Here is a 12,828-nt window from a genome sequence, read left to right on the forward strand (position 1 = left end):
TTTAGCGTCCCACCAGACCCAATCGCGTCCGAAGTTACGGCGCGTATTTCTCTCAGAATTCGTATCCACTCCCCCATCATCCTTGGAACAACAAAAGCTATTTTTTTGGGATGGTTTCAATTGATCAATTTCTTCAGGCTTAATTTTTCGAGGATTTTGGAACATTTAATTTCAACTATGCCTTCATTTGGTTGAGCAACGGGATCTTTTACTAAGCCATCCGGCGATGCAGCGAGACCTGGATATTTTGGATTTTCCCACAAACCTGTCTTTTCAATAGTTACGCCAAGGGGCGAGGTTTTCTCTTTCAGCCATTTTTCATATTCTTTGAGAGCCTTGTCTTCGTTTTTGATTTCATAAGTCATTTGCTCTTGTTTGAATGAACTTTTCCGGCCACAGAATGCCTTTAACCAAATTGAATGTGGGCTTAAAATTTATGCCAGTGCAAATCATTCGTGAATAAACGTCTCTACATTTTGAGTAGGGATGCACCGATATGGGTACAGCCGATATATCGGCCGATATTATCGGCCCATAAAAAAATAATATTTCTCCATGAATATAGCAAGAAGTTATATCAGTATCTCAGAGAGAAGATATAAGATGCCTTTGTATTCGCGCGCCATAGTCCCAGTCCCCCTTTCAAAATACAAGGGGGCGACGTAAAAGGAGGCGCCGGGCTATTTCGCTCTCGTCAGTCGGAAATTTTCCTCACTCGCGTCGTCGCGCTGACGTGAGTTTTCAAGAACCAATGAGATGCTGGTTGTAATTTAGAGACGGGGATTGACTGCGGACCTACGTTAGGACTGGAGATAAAGCTGGAAATCTGGCGAATTTATATCTTCTCTCTGAGATACTGATATAACTTCTTGAATATAGTTTCCAAGAGTAGAATCAGCATTATTTAGGACCATTTACGTTTTTACTTCATTTTATTAGAGATATTGTTTAATGTGGTACCGCTACATATTTTAGCCTTAACCCCCTAACTTAAAAATGGTATGGCCAATCCTTGCTTGGTTTTTAGTAAAAATGCAGCTCCTTTCTTTGTTTAACAAGAAGTAGCGTAATAAGCAAACTTGTGGACCACAAGTGAAAAGTTCAAACAGTACATAAGTGACACCAAAAGCATTAGAGGGCCTCAGTGCTGATTTCGATTGTTTGTGGGAGGTGTGGGAAACTAGAGAAATTACTTTCTCATAGTCGTAAACAACGGAATAAAACTGAGATTGTCTATCCTTTCCCTATTGGATTCCCCTCGCTGGTGTGTTCTTTCTTGTCGTGTTTTTACTTCGAATCGCATTGATATATTAGTTTAAAAAGACTTTACGAAAACTCTCACTATGGCGAGTGCTATATGGAAATATTTTACGAAAACTGTCGATGTATCGAAATCGAAATGTAATTCATGTGATCGGCTTGTTTCCAGAGGCGGACTGACTGCAAAATCTGCTACTACTTCAAATATGATTTCGCATTTGAAATTAAACCATATAGAGGAGCATTCCAAATTTTTAGAAGAAACTCAAAAGTTGGCCCAAGTAACCAACCGTAAGCAACCAAATATTCACGCTGCAGCATCATGTTCTTCCCAACTCACACTAAGTGAAGCAATTGAAAGAAAAAGAACGTTTGATCCTGATCATCCTCGCGCTAAAGAAATTACGAAATTAATTTCAGAGTTAATTGCCACAGATTATCAACCGTTTTCTGTGGTTGAAAACATCGGCTTTCGGAAGTTGATTTCAAATTTGGAACCACGGTATAACTTGCCTTCTCGGCGATATTTTAGAGATACAGCACATCCACAACTGATGCAAACAGTGGAACAAAAAGTAAGAAACCTACTGGAAGAAATAACCATGCTAAGTTGAACTTCCGATTTGTGGACATCAAACGCCAACAATGAGGCTTTTATAAGCTTGACGGCACATTTCATCGGTCCTGATTTTGTCAAAAATGATGTAGTGTTGGCGGTGAAAAATGCACCTGGCCAGCACACATCTGCATTCATAAGCGAATTGTTCAACTCAATTTTTGCACACTGGAACATCACAGATACGAAAATTCACGCTGTTGTAATTGATAATGGTAGTAACATAGTTCGAGCCGTAAAAGATAGCTCTTTCCACCATCTTCCCTGTATGGCGCATTCCTTACAATTGGTAGTTCAAAAGGGCGTATTAGTTCAAAGGAGTGTTTCGGACCTATTGGGCATGGGCAGAAAGTTAGTCGGCCACTTTAAACATTCGCAACTGGCTTGTAACCGCCTAAAACAAATTCAATCGGATTTGGGAGTGGTTCGGCACGCGCTTATTCAAGATGTTCCTACCAGGTGGAACAGCAGTTTTTATATGCTAGAAAGATGTCTAGAACAAAAAGATTCGTTGACAACCTACTGCACCGAAAACAAGCTTAAATGTTTCAGTCCATATCAGTGGTCGTTAATCGAAAAAATTGTTAAATTACTGCAACCTTTCGAAGAATTAACAAGAACTGTGTCTCAGATAGACGTTACCGCTTCTGTGAACATTCCAGCGATATACGCTTTGGCGAAATTTTTGTCAAGTGACGATAACAACTTTAGCGGCGTTCTGACTATGAAATCTGAACTTTTGTAAAAACCCCATCACCCATTTGACTAGAAAGGTATCGGGAACATGCTTGACAATCACATCTGAATGCTTAGCTGGTCATGTAGACAATTGGGAAAGCCAACCAAGATTCGGATTAGGGATTAACTGCTTGGAGAAATTACTTTCTGGCAGCATCTATGTATTTTTCCGGCGAAATACCTTCCAAGTTTCTGCGAGTTTTTAAAAATTTAAATATTAGAGTTTTCTCATCCAGAATGTATTTTGTTTATCAACGGATGTTTCATCCTGTAATTGAAAAGGTATTGCTTGGATATTCGCAGAAAGTTAGAGCTCATTTAAAATAAATTGTATCATAGCTGTGGGTCAGCGAACAAGAAAAAATGCTCCTATCAGATCCTTCGAAGAAATACACCTTGTGTGGTGATGGGCGTGCTGATAGCCCTGGTTTTTCTGCTAAGTATGGGACATATACGTTCATGGATGCAGAAACTAACAAAATAGTTCATATTGAACTCGTTCAAGTACTAAAATACCTGGTTACTTTTATTGAATTTTTATTCAATTACAATCTCTGGTATTTCAGTCAACTGACTTAACTGCTTCGAACCAGATGGAACTCGAGGGTTTGAAAAGAGGCTTGGAATTTTTCTTTAACATGATGATTGGCGTTGCCAAAATTGTCTCCGACCGTAATCAGGGAGTAATTGCTTTTTTGAGAAAGATGCACCCTGAAATTGTGCATGAATTTGACAACTGGCACTGTGCCAAAAGTAAGAGTTAATGCAAAACTTAAAATCCTGGGAGTTTTTTTATTAAAGAATTGATTTGGGAAAGAAGTGTAGCAACGCTTTATATTTAGAGAATAACTATTTGGTTTTATGTTTAGACATAAAGAAGAAATTAGTTGCAATTGGGAAAGTGAAAAAATACAATGCCATAAATTGGTGGATACCTGCAATTAGTAATCATGTTTATTGGGTTGGGGCAACATCGACGACCAAAGAAGAAAGAAATGCTAAGTGGACCTCTCTACTTAACCACATTACTAATGTTCACGAAGGCCATGGCGAAGAATACCCAAAATGTTTGCATGGGCTAATTGTAGAGCAAGATACGAGAGTATGGCTTTCAAGAGGTGAGAAGTTCTAATACAAGCATCATGTTGACAAACCTAAATGTTTTTCTTTTACTTATTTAGGAACTAAACTATTTGACGAGCTCAGCAAAGTCATAAATTCTCCATACACACTTGCAGCTATTTATCAGCATTCAAGCAAATATCAGACATACTCGGTGGAAGTATTTCACTCTGTGCTGAATTCTTTCTGCCCTAAAATGTATCATTTTACAAAAGATTCCATGTGGTCAAGGTTTGTCTCCTCCCAATTATTTTTAGGTGCCAAGTATATATAAATGTGAAGATAATTTCGAAAAACAGGGTATGTCTTGCTGCGCTTCATTACAACGAAAATGGGCAAAAAAAACAAGCTGTGACAGCTGAAGGAGACGAACGTTATTACATAAGCTATCCGAAAGCTAAAGCTGGTGCTCCTACCGTGAAAAAAGTCTTAGAGGAAAGCACCTATGGTAAATTGAACTTCTGTGTTTCTCAAGTTGTCAGTGTGTATACGAAGCTATTGCACTTGCAGAATATGCCCAAAAATTAATGGATATGGCTTATGAACAAGCTGTTACCCTGCCAGTGGCAAGTCATTTGGTCAGTTCTCCTTCAGTTGTAGCAACTCTATCATCTCTGTATAAGAAGGATGTCAGCAAAGCTGATTTTGTTGCAAAATTCAGAACAAGATTTCAAATAAAATGATTTACTTATTTTTCCCAAATTATTATCCTAACTGACTGACTGATAATCAACGCCCAGCCCAAACCGCTTGCCCTAGAAGGCTGAAACTTTGCAGGAACGTTACTCATAAGTAGTAGGCGCGTACTAAGAAAGATTTTTCCAATCCGACGCCATCTTAAAAAATGGCGCCCAGAAATGTAAAAAATATTCTCTTTGCAATAAAGTACGCACGTTTCAAGCGATTTCGCAAATATTTAATACACTGGTTTACTTTAACCTTAAGACGGGCTAAATGGTCTTTCGGGTTCGATTTGTCGCCATCTTTTAAAATGGCGCCCAGAAATGTAAGAAAATATTCTCATTGCAATAAAGTCCGCGCGTTTCAACCGATTTCACAAATATTTAGTACAATGGTTTCCTTTAACCTATAGACAGGCTGAATGGTCTTTCGGGTTCGATTTGTTGCCATCTGTTTAAATGGTGGCCTAAAATTTAAAAACCCTTCTATATGGAATAATGTCCGCATGAAAAGAAATGAAAACTGTCCCGATGGGCTGACGGGCAACGCCGAGTGCCTTCGCTCCTAGGGTGCTACAAAAATATTAGCCATCACTAAAATCTCCCCATTCTTTACATCATTTTGATGGAAGTTCTTATTACACGCGAGCGACGCCGCGGGTTAAAAGCTAGTTAAAACATAAAAGGAGACACACTTGTGTTAATAAAATACTTTATTTAAAAACAAAATGAAAGAAAAGTTGTAATTGTTCATCCTAGGATATTTGAACCCATCTTCTGAGGGCCATGTTTCCCGAATTTTTGCAATGGCACAGCTAGGGATAGGGGTGCGTCGCTTGCGGCCTAAGCGCTTAAAAACAATCCTGACAAACTGCCGATAAGCAACATATCTATAACGCCTAAAAATAAAATCGTCATCAGGCTTAGTTTTCGACTCGCTTGAAACAACAAAATCCTCGCAGTGGCCTGCCTATCTTATTAGAAAGCTGAATGCCTACTCATGTATCGTCTGCTTTAGCTTGTTTAAGCCGCGTTTTGTTTGCGCTCCTGTTTTTCTTGATATTTTTCGGGATTAACTTTGAGTTATTTCTGCGCGATTATTTTCTATAGTATTCCTTAACTCGTTTTTCAGTATTTTTGCGCCTTAAAGTGTTTCTGTCAGGGTTTCTGATTGATTTTCGGTCCCCCAATAGTTCCGCTTTACTAAGCCCGGCCGCCTCATGGGCTGTTATTTGTGTAAGTGTCGCTGTAATGCGCGATTAGGACGTTAAGGTGATAGACTGTGGCACTCTCTACCCGGACTACCGTCGTCATGGTTGTCTCGCATTCACCTATCGTACTCCTAGCAAAGTCCTTTAACGTCACTTCAGCCCTCTCAGACTCGTCAATAAATTCCCTGCACCCTCTCGGTTCTGAAGACCCTGAACTTCTAGCTACAAATCTTCAATTAACATGTGACAACTCATCTAAATCTCCGGTCATTCACTCAACCTCTCCCTAATCACAGCCTTCACCAAATGACCCTCCCGTTGAGATTGCCGCCTCCTCCATTTCGAATACCGGTCTTAATCATTCTGTGAAGAAACATCCCCGTTCAAAGCGTACTCGGTTATGTACTAAACTGAAAACCCCATGTCGAAAAGCCAACTCTTCTTTGCCTAAGCGCACTAAGAATCTGTGCACAGTGTGTCAACTGAAAGTGGAAGCCTCACACAAGGCTTTCCAATGCGAACTGTGTCTTACCTGGTCCCACATTACCTGTGTGGATGTCCCTGAGGAAATATACTCTTATCACATCAATACAACTAACTTTGTTTTTTTCTGCCCAGTCTGTGCTTTGAAAGGCCCCCCTGTACTACGTTCAGTTTCGAAAATTATGGTTGACCTTACTGATCTCAAGCTACGGCTGACCTCACTTCCAAAGGAAGTCTCGGACATTCGCGCCCAATGTGTGGCTCTTGCTACCCAACTACAAGATGTCACCGCTCTCCCTGTTGTCAAGCCTAACACTCAGCCCACTCTTGAAGACGATGTTCCTGACCACTTAGCTCTCTCTGACCTCTGCTCTCAGTTAGACACCCTTCAATCTCATATGGCAGCTAGTCAGTCTGAGATCGAAACTCTGAAGGAGGGTCTCGACCGCAATATAGCCATCTCGACGTCCTAGCGAAAAGATGTTATTCAAAACCGTGCCCACAATCTCATAATGGCTGACAAATTCTCAACCTTCTCTCAAAAGCTTGAAGAGGTCTGTCCATCCACCGACTTTGCCGATGCTCCAGCGGCCTTTAGCGTATGCAGGCTCACTAACCTCAATGCCCAAAAAGAGTCTGACACCACCCCCATAACCGGTCCGTCGACCTCTACCACCTCTACTGCGAGTCAAACGTCTCTCCAACTGGATCTCGGTGTTAGCCGTCACACTGCCCAGACTGTCAACTCTGACCTGCCTATACCGATTACTGGCGTCCCCACTCGCCCAACTGTGTCATTCACGCATCATCAAATGCCTCTTGTTGGTAACCTACCCCCTCCTCAAGCTCAACTGGATCTCAGTGTCAGCCGTCACGCTGCCCATACACAGACTGTCAACGCTGACCTGCCTATACCGGTTACTGGCGTTCCCGCTCGCCCCATTTGTCATTCAAGCATCATCAAACGCCTCTAGTTGGTAACCTACCCACTCATCAAGCTCCGCCTATTACCACTATGTTACCAACCGATAGTGGCACTACTCATGGCGCTCCTCCGCATTCAGTCTCTGGCCCCCAACCATTCCCTGCCCAGGGCCCAGGTTTCCCACCTCTACCTCCGTCGATTCGGGTACAAGGGGACTACGACTTCAACGCCAGGAAATTTAATGCTTTACTATTCAAAGTAACTGACAATGACAATCCCCATGAAGACATGAGCTTTGCCCGTACTATTTTTCAAGATATGGGCTTCAAACCGACTGAATACAATTCCGTCCGCATCTCCCGTATTGGCCTTTTCCGCTTGGGTCAGGCCCGCCCCATGCGCCTTTCCTTTCGGTCAGAGAGTCACCGCCAGTACTTTGTGCAATGTGTTCAGGATTGGCGCCACCTTGGTAACTTTGCCTATCTCGTCTCTCACGACCGTACTGTCGCCCAACGTCATCATCATCGCGCCCTCGTTGATGAAATCCGCCACTTGAAAGCTCAGGGTCATTCTGACCTATGTATTCGGCAAGGTCAGATCACTTCCTATTCTACAAATGCCCCGATTCCGGTACCGAAGCGTCAATCCTCGCGAGCCGCGCCTGCGTTAAACTACTCGAACCCCCCAGCGTTACTTACCACTCAAGTTTAATGATTTACTCCTTCAATGCTCAGCACCTGTACAATAAGCGCGATGAACTGTTAACCCTTGCCTCTACTAGTAACCCCGACTGTATCTGTATCACCTGGGCCTCTACTAAACTGGATGACGCTATATTTAACTTACCCCACTACTCTTTCCTCCGTAAAGACCGTCTCTCTCGTCCTGGAGGTGGAATTATCATCTATGTGAAGGACTTAATTCCATTCCATGAACTTACAATACCTGAGCAGTATCAAGAATCCCTCTGGATAGAACTGAAACCACCCAACTCAGCCGCGTGGCTTACTCTGGGTTGTGTGTACCCCCCCCCTAATACTCCAAGGGACCAAACCACTGAACTGTTCCAAAACATACAATCCATTTCATCAACGAAATTAGACCTTATTATAACTGGCGACTTCAACCTCCCACTTCTTAATTGGGACACCCTCACCACGCTAAAAGATGCCTCCTACGAACATGACCAACTCTTACAACTTCTTGTGACTTCGCCCTAACTCAACACGTCCGGTTTCCCACCCGGTATAGTCAATCGCGTGCCATTAGCGCCAATATTCTTGACCTTGTGATCACCCCGTCTTATATTATCCCGGAAATCGTGGAACTTCCGCCTCTTGGAGGTAGCGATCACGTAATACTTAGTACTACCTTCCCTCTACCGCGCTCTACACCCTTCCGGCGCCACTTCCGTCATGACTTTGACTATTCTCGGGCGGATTTTCTAGCACTCAATACCGCGTTGGGAAGGATTAATTGGAAGCCACTCGATAGCCTAAACATAGAAGAATCTTGGATGCAAAATCAGACCCCGCGAACTATAGACCCATTAGTCTGACCTGCTCAATTTGTAAGGTCCTTGAGAAATGTATTCGTGCAGCCATAATCCAACAGGTCAACCCTTACCTTAGTGACTATCAACATGGTTTTCTCCATAACCGCTCAGTTGAAACCAACCTGCTATCTGCTTTTCATTCTTGGACCGCAGCCCTTAACAATAGTAAGCGCGTAGACGTCATTTATTTAGATTTAGCAAAGGCTTTTGACTCTGTCCCCCATACTGCCCTCCTAGCCAAACTCACTACTTATGGTCTTCCGAAAAATATTCTGGGTTGGGTGTCCAGTTACTTACTCCATCGTACCCAGGCAGTTAGGGTGGCATCCTCCCTTAGTGACTTACTTCCGGTGTTGAGTGGAGTCCCGCAGGGAAGCGTTCCTGGCCCTCTACTATTTGTCCTTTATGTTAACGATCTTCCGCAAGTTCTTACCTCACATCCCCGCTTATACGCTGACGACCTCAAGATCTTTCGCGTTATTAATAATTATGATGATGTTGCATGCCTACAGTGGGATCTTAACTCTCTCGAAACCTGGACAGTCCAAAACGGCCTTGCATTCAATACCGATAAATCCTTAGTCCTGACGCTCCAACGTCGCCCCACAGACTTATCTACTCCCTCACCATATAACCTCCACGGTCATAACATAAAGAGGGTCAATGAATGCCGCGATCTTGGTTTAATTGTCACCCATAATTTATCTTCGCGATCTCACGTTATGCATACGTGTAAGCGTGCTAACAGTCTTATATCTGTGATTAAGGCCAATTTCCCCGGTATTTCCCTCCCTCTCTTAACGCGCTTATTCCAGTGTTATGTGCGTCCAATCCTAGAATTCGGAAGTCAAATATGGAACCCCAGTACCAACAGGGATACTGATATGCTCGAAAATGTTCTTGCGCGTGCTTCCCGCATTCCTTCTGCCCTGCGCTCTAAACCTCGGGTACTCCGTTTGTCCGCTCTTGGCTGGACTCCACTCTTTCTCCGTCGTACCTACCTAGTGAGCCTTTTTAAAATCCTATCCCACTCCTCCCAGAAATATTTTTTATTTGCTTCCCATAGTAAGGGTACTAGAGGCCACAGCCGTAAACTTTTTCTTCCCCCTTCCCGTACCAATATCTTACGTAACTCCTTTTTCCGCAGGACCATTCCCTTATTGAATGCTCTCCCTGATTACCTAGTTTCCATTACTTCAGTGAACCAATTTAAGAGTCATTTAAAATTATTCCTAAATATATAAACTTAAACTTCGCCCCAATTTCCTGTTATTATATTTCATATTGTTTAATTTGTTTAATTTAATTTTAATTAATGTTACTTTTGTATTATATTATCTTGTAATGTAAAGTGTACATAAGTATTTGCAAAAAGTTTCGGAGCTGTAAGACCTTTTCTTTGGTCCTAGCTCGACAATAAAAACGGAGCAAAAAAAAAATGAATGTTATTCTCATTTTCGTCACTAGTGTCGTCTACATACGCGTAGTAGGCTGGCCCAACCACATCTAAATCTAAACAATTTAGTTTAAATTTTCTCCAATCCACTACGCATTCCAAATGCGGTGTTAACTCTGTCACCTTGACCATTTCCCGACAACACAAACTTTCATGTACTGTATCCATTGGGATACAATTGTTACAAATACACCTAATATGAAACAAATTAATTTTCAAATCCATGAAGCGAAACTAACGTACAACTAACCAGTTTGTGTTTCCCACACGTTGCTGGGCATTACCAAGATCAATATTTTGGTCATTTTCATCGTTTTCACTATCATCATCGCTATTAACCAACAAGTTGGGAAAACCAAAATATTACCTCTCCGAGTCAAGAGGTCTACTACTACAAAGTTATTTACTTAGATATGGAATTATTTCTCTTTTTTGAAGTAAAAATTTACGAAATATTGAAGCAGTATTCCAAGCATAGCGAATATACAGTAAAGCAGACGACATTTTACATCCAATAAGGATAAATCTTGGACACATGGAAATCAGTTAATGGCAAAAAGAACAGGAAATGAAGTCTACGCTTCAGCTGTTTACCCTATATTCTGATAGCTACATTCACAACTGGTTAGCAGTGTAAACACTATCATCTCGTCTCACCTCAACAATATTCTTAGTTTGCCAACATGAGTGTTAACGTTAAATAATACCAAAGCTAAATTGTAGCTAGACGCACTGATAGTCAATGCGCACCATAAAGAGAATAAAAACTCTGTAGCTTAGCCCTACTAATTTAACTGCCACCATGATCTTTTCTTCTATTATAAAATCTTAACCTGATTATTTAAGAGTGTATTTAACTTTCGGCTCACTCTGAACCGTTGATGTCTCTTCATTTCAGACTCGAAAATCTAAACCCAAAGTTTACTTCACCTCAGGCCTCAATTATTTACTCTATATTTCATTAAGCTTATTGCAAGTAATACTAGATATACCCGCCGGAGTCTAGATCTTAGCTCTCTTCATGAAATTACTAAACCAAGGATTATTCTATATACAGATGTAGTATAGCTTAAGTAATATATAAACAGCCATTTCAAATAATAATATTAAAAAAATCTTTGGAATATCAAAATGAAACAGAGCTTTAAAGCTACAAAAGCACTAAATGCATCATAAATACGAAAAATATTTCATCATATTCACTTTATATTAAGGATAAAAAGAATATTATGGTTCTGTAGGATTTCTTTACACATCAAAACAAAACGAACTTCTAACGCAGCGCACTGCGGCACTAGTGTAATAACGGACGGACACACACATACAATAACATAGACTGCTTTTTAACTCTTTCCGTATTAATTTTGAATTGAGAAACAAGATTATCTTAAATATTAAAATAAATTTAATTAATATTTAATATTTTCTTCGTTAGTTATTCGCCTTATTGAACGTTACGTCGTTTTAAAAAAGAACAATTAAACATTCTTGAGAGACTTTACTAATATTGGCGTTCGAAATGAAGCATACGCCGGTTGCTTCGCCTTACTAAAATAGGTAGTATATAAGGGTTTCGAATCGCAGCTTTGGATAAGAACAGCGCAATTGCGTGAACCTTTGGTAAAAGCCCCACCTTAGGGAGGCCGGACGTTTCTCGTAACCCTGGCCGATCGCCGCGTATGTCTTAACCTTAAGGATGATGATGGAGTAGAAGCCAGGTGTGCAGACTGGTGTCCATGTGGGATGGACAAAAACAATGACCAGAAGATGGTGGTGTGTAGAAACCAGTGTGTACAGACTGGTGTTCCATGTGGGATGGACAAAAACAATGACCAGAAGATGGTGGTGTGTAGAAACCAGTGTGTACAGACTGGTGTTCCATGTGGGATGGACAAAGACCAGAAGATGGTGGTGTGTAGAAGCCAGTGTGTACAGACTGGTGTCCAAGTGGGATGGACAAAGACCAGAAAATGGTGGTGTGTAGAAGCCAGTGTGTACAGACTGGTGTCCATGTGGGATGGACAAAGAGCAGATGAAGGTGGATTATAGAAGTCAGTAAGATGGACAAATGGCCTGAGGATAGTGGTGTTAGATAGGCAATGGATAACAGCCATTGTAAGTGGAATACAATTTTCCAAATTTCCGGGAACTGTAAATGCGGTCCGGAATTTGGGAAAACGTTTGCTCCGATTTGAAAACTGCGAACGCGGTCCCCTGGGGTGTAAGTCAATAACAACAGACTGACACACAGACAGACAGACAGACACGTCGAAATTAGAACCTCTCCGTGACATCCGTCACTCGGAGAGGTAAAAACTCTGGGTGGTCAATCAATAACGGCTCAAAAGCGTATGGTAGGACACCCAAATCTTCAGTTGGTGGTTCCATACCCTAAATTATGTTCAAGACTTCATGGGGGATAAGATCATGAGACACCAACTTAACGCCTCCAAAACCCCCATTGCATAACATTGAAAATATTGTTCCTTTTGCCTTTCTAGATTATTATATCCGTATTATAGGTTCTTAAGAAAGATTAACCGATATATTTTCCAAAATATTTCCCTGATGTGTTGCCTACACATTGCAAATATTTGCCCCCATAATTTTAGCAGCAGCCATAAACTATAAAGGATGCAAGTGTTGTTAGCAAAAACCAGGCATATTTACACTAAGCCTTGGCCACTGGAGAATTCATTAGCATTTTTTTCGCGAAATATTCGACGATTATGTGATTATTATCAGATAATTTAGAATAAATGGCGTTCGCGGACGTAAAAAC

The 12,828-nt window shown here is 41.3% G+C and overlaps 2 protein-coding genes across 2 annotated transcripts; both read left to right on the plus strand.

Annotated features, from left to right (window-relative positions):
- Positions 1–1,343: 1,343 nt before the first annotated feature.
- On the plus strand, positions 1,344–2,621 carry LOC149682828 (zinc finger BED domain-containing protein 4-like). Its single transcript, XM_089871173.1, has 2 exons — positions 1,344–1,762; positions 1,922–2,621. Exons 1-2 carry the CDS (start codon positions 1,344–1,346, stop codon positions 2,619–2,621), a joined length of 1,119 nt encoding a protein of 372 aa, XP_089727299.1.
- A 452-nt stretch (positions 2,622–3,073) lies between these two features.
- LOC149682829 (uncharacterized) lies at positions 3,074–4,098 on the plus strand. Its single transcript, XM_089871174.1, has 5 exons — positions 3,074–3,118; positions 3,181–3,367; positions 3,484–3,732; positions 3,796–3,896; positions 3,994–4,098. The coding sequence occupies exons 1-5, from the start codon at positions 3,074–3,076 to the stop codon at positions 4,096–4,098; spliced, it is 687 nt and encodes a 228-aa protein (XP_089727300.1).
- Positions 4,099–12,828: the final 8,730 nt, after the last annotated feature.

The sequence above is a fragment of the Phalangium opilio genome, unplaced genomic scaffold, assembly GCF_054372755.1.
Source record: "Phalangium opilio isolate 3A_F unplaced genomic scaffold, DU_Popi_V2 ptg000037l_1, whole genome shotgun sequence".
NCBI lineage: Eukaryota > Metazoa > Arthropoda > Arachnida > Opiliones > Phalangiidae > Phalangium > Phalangium opilio.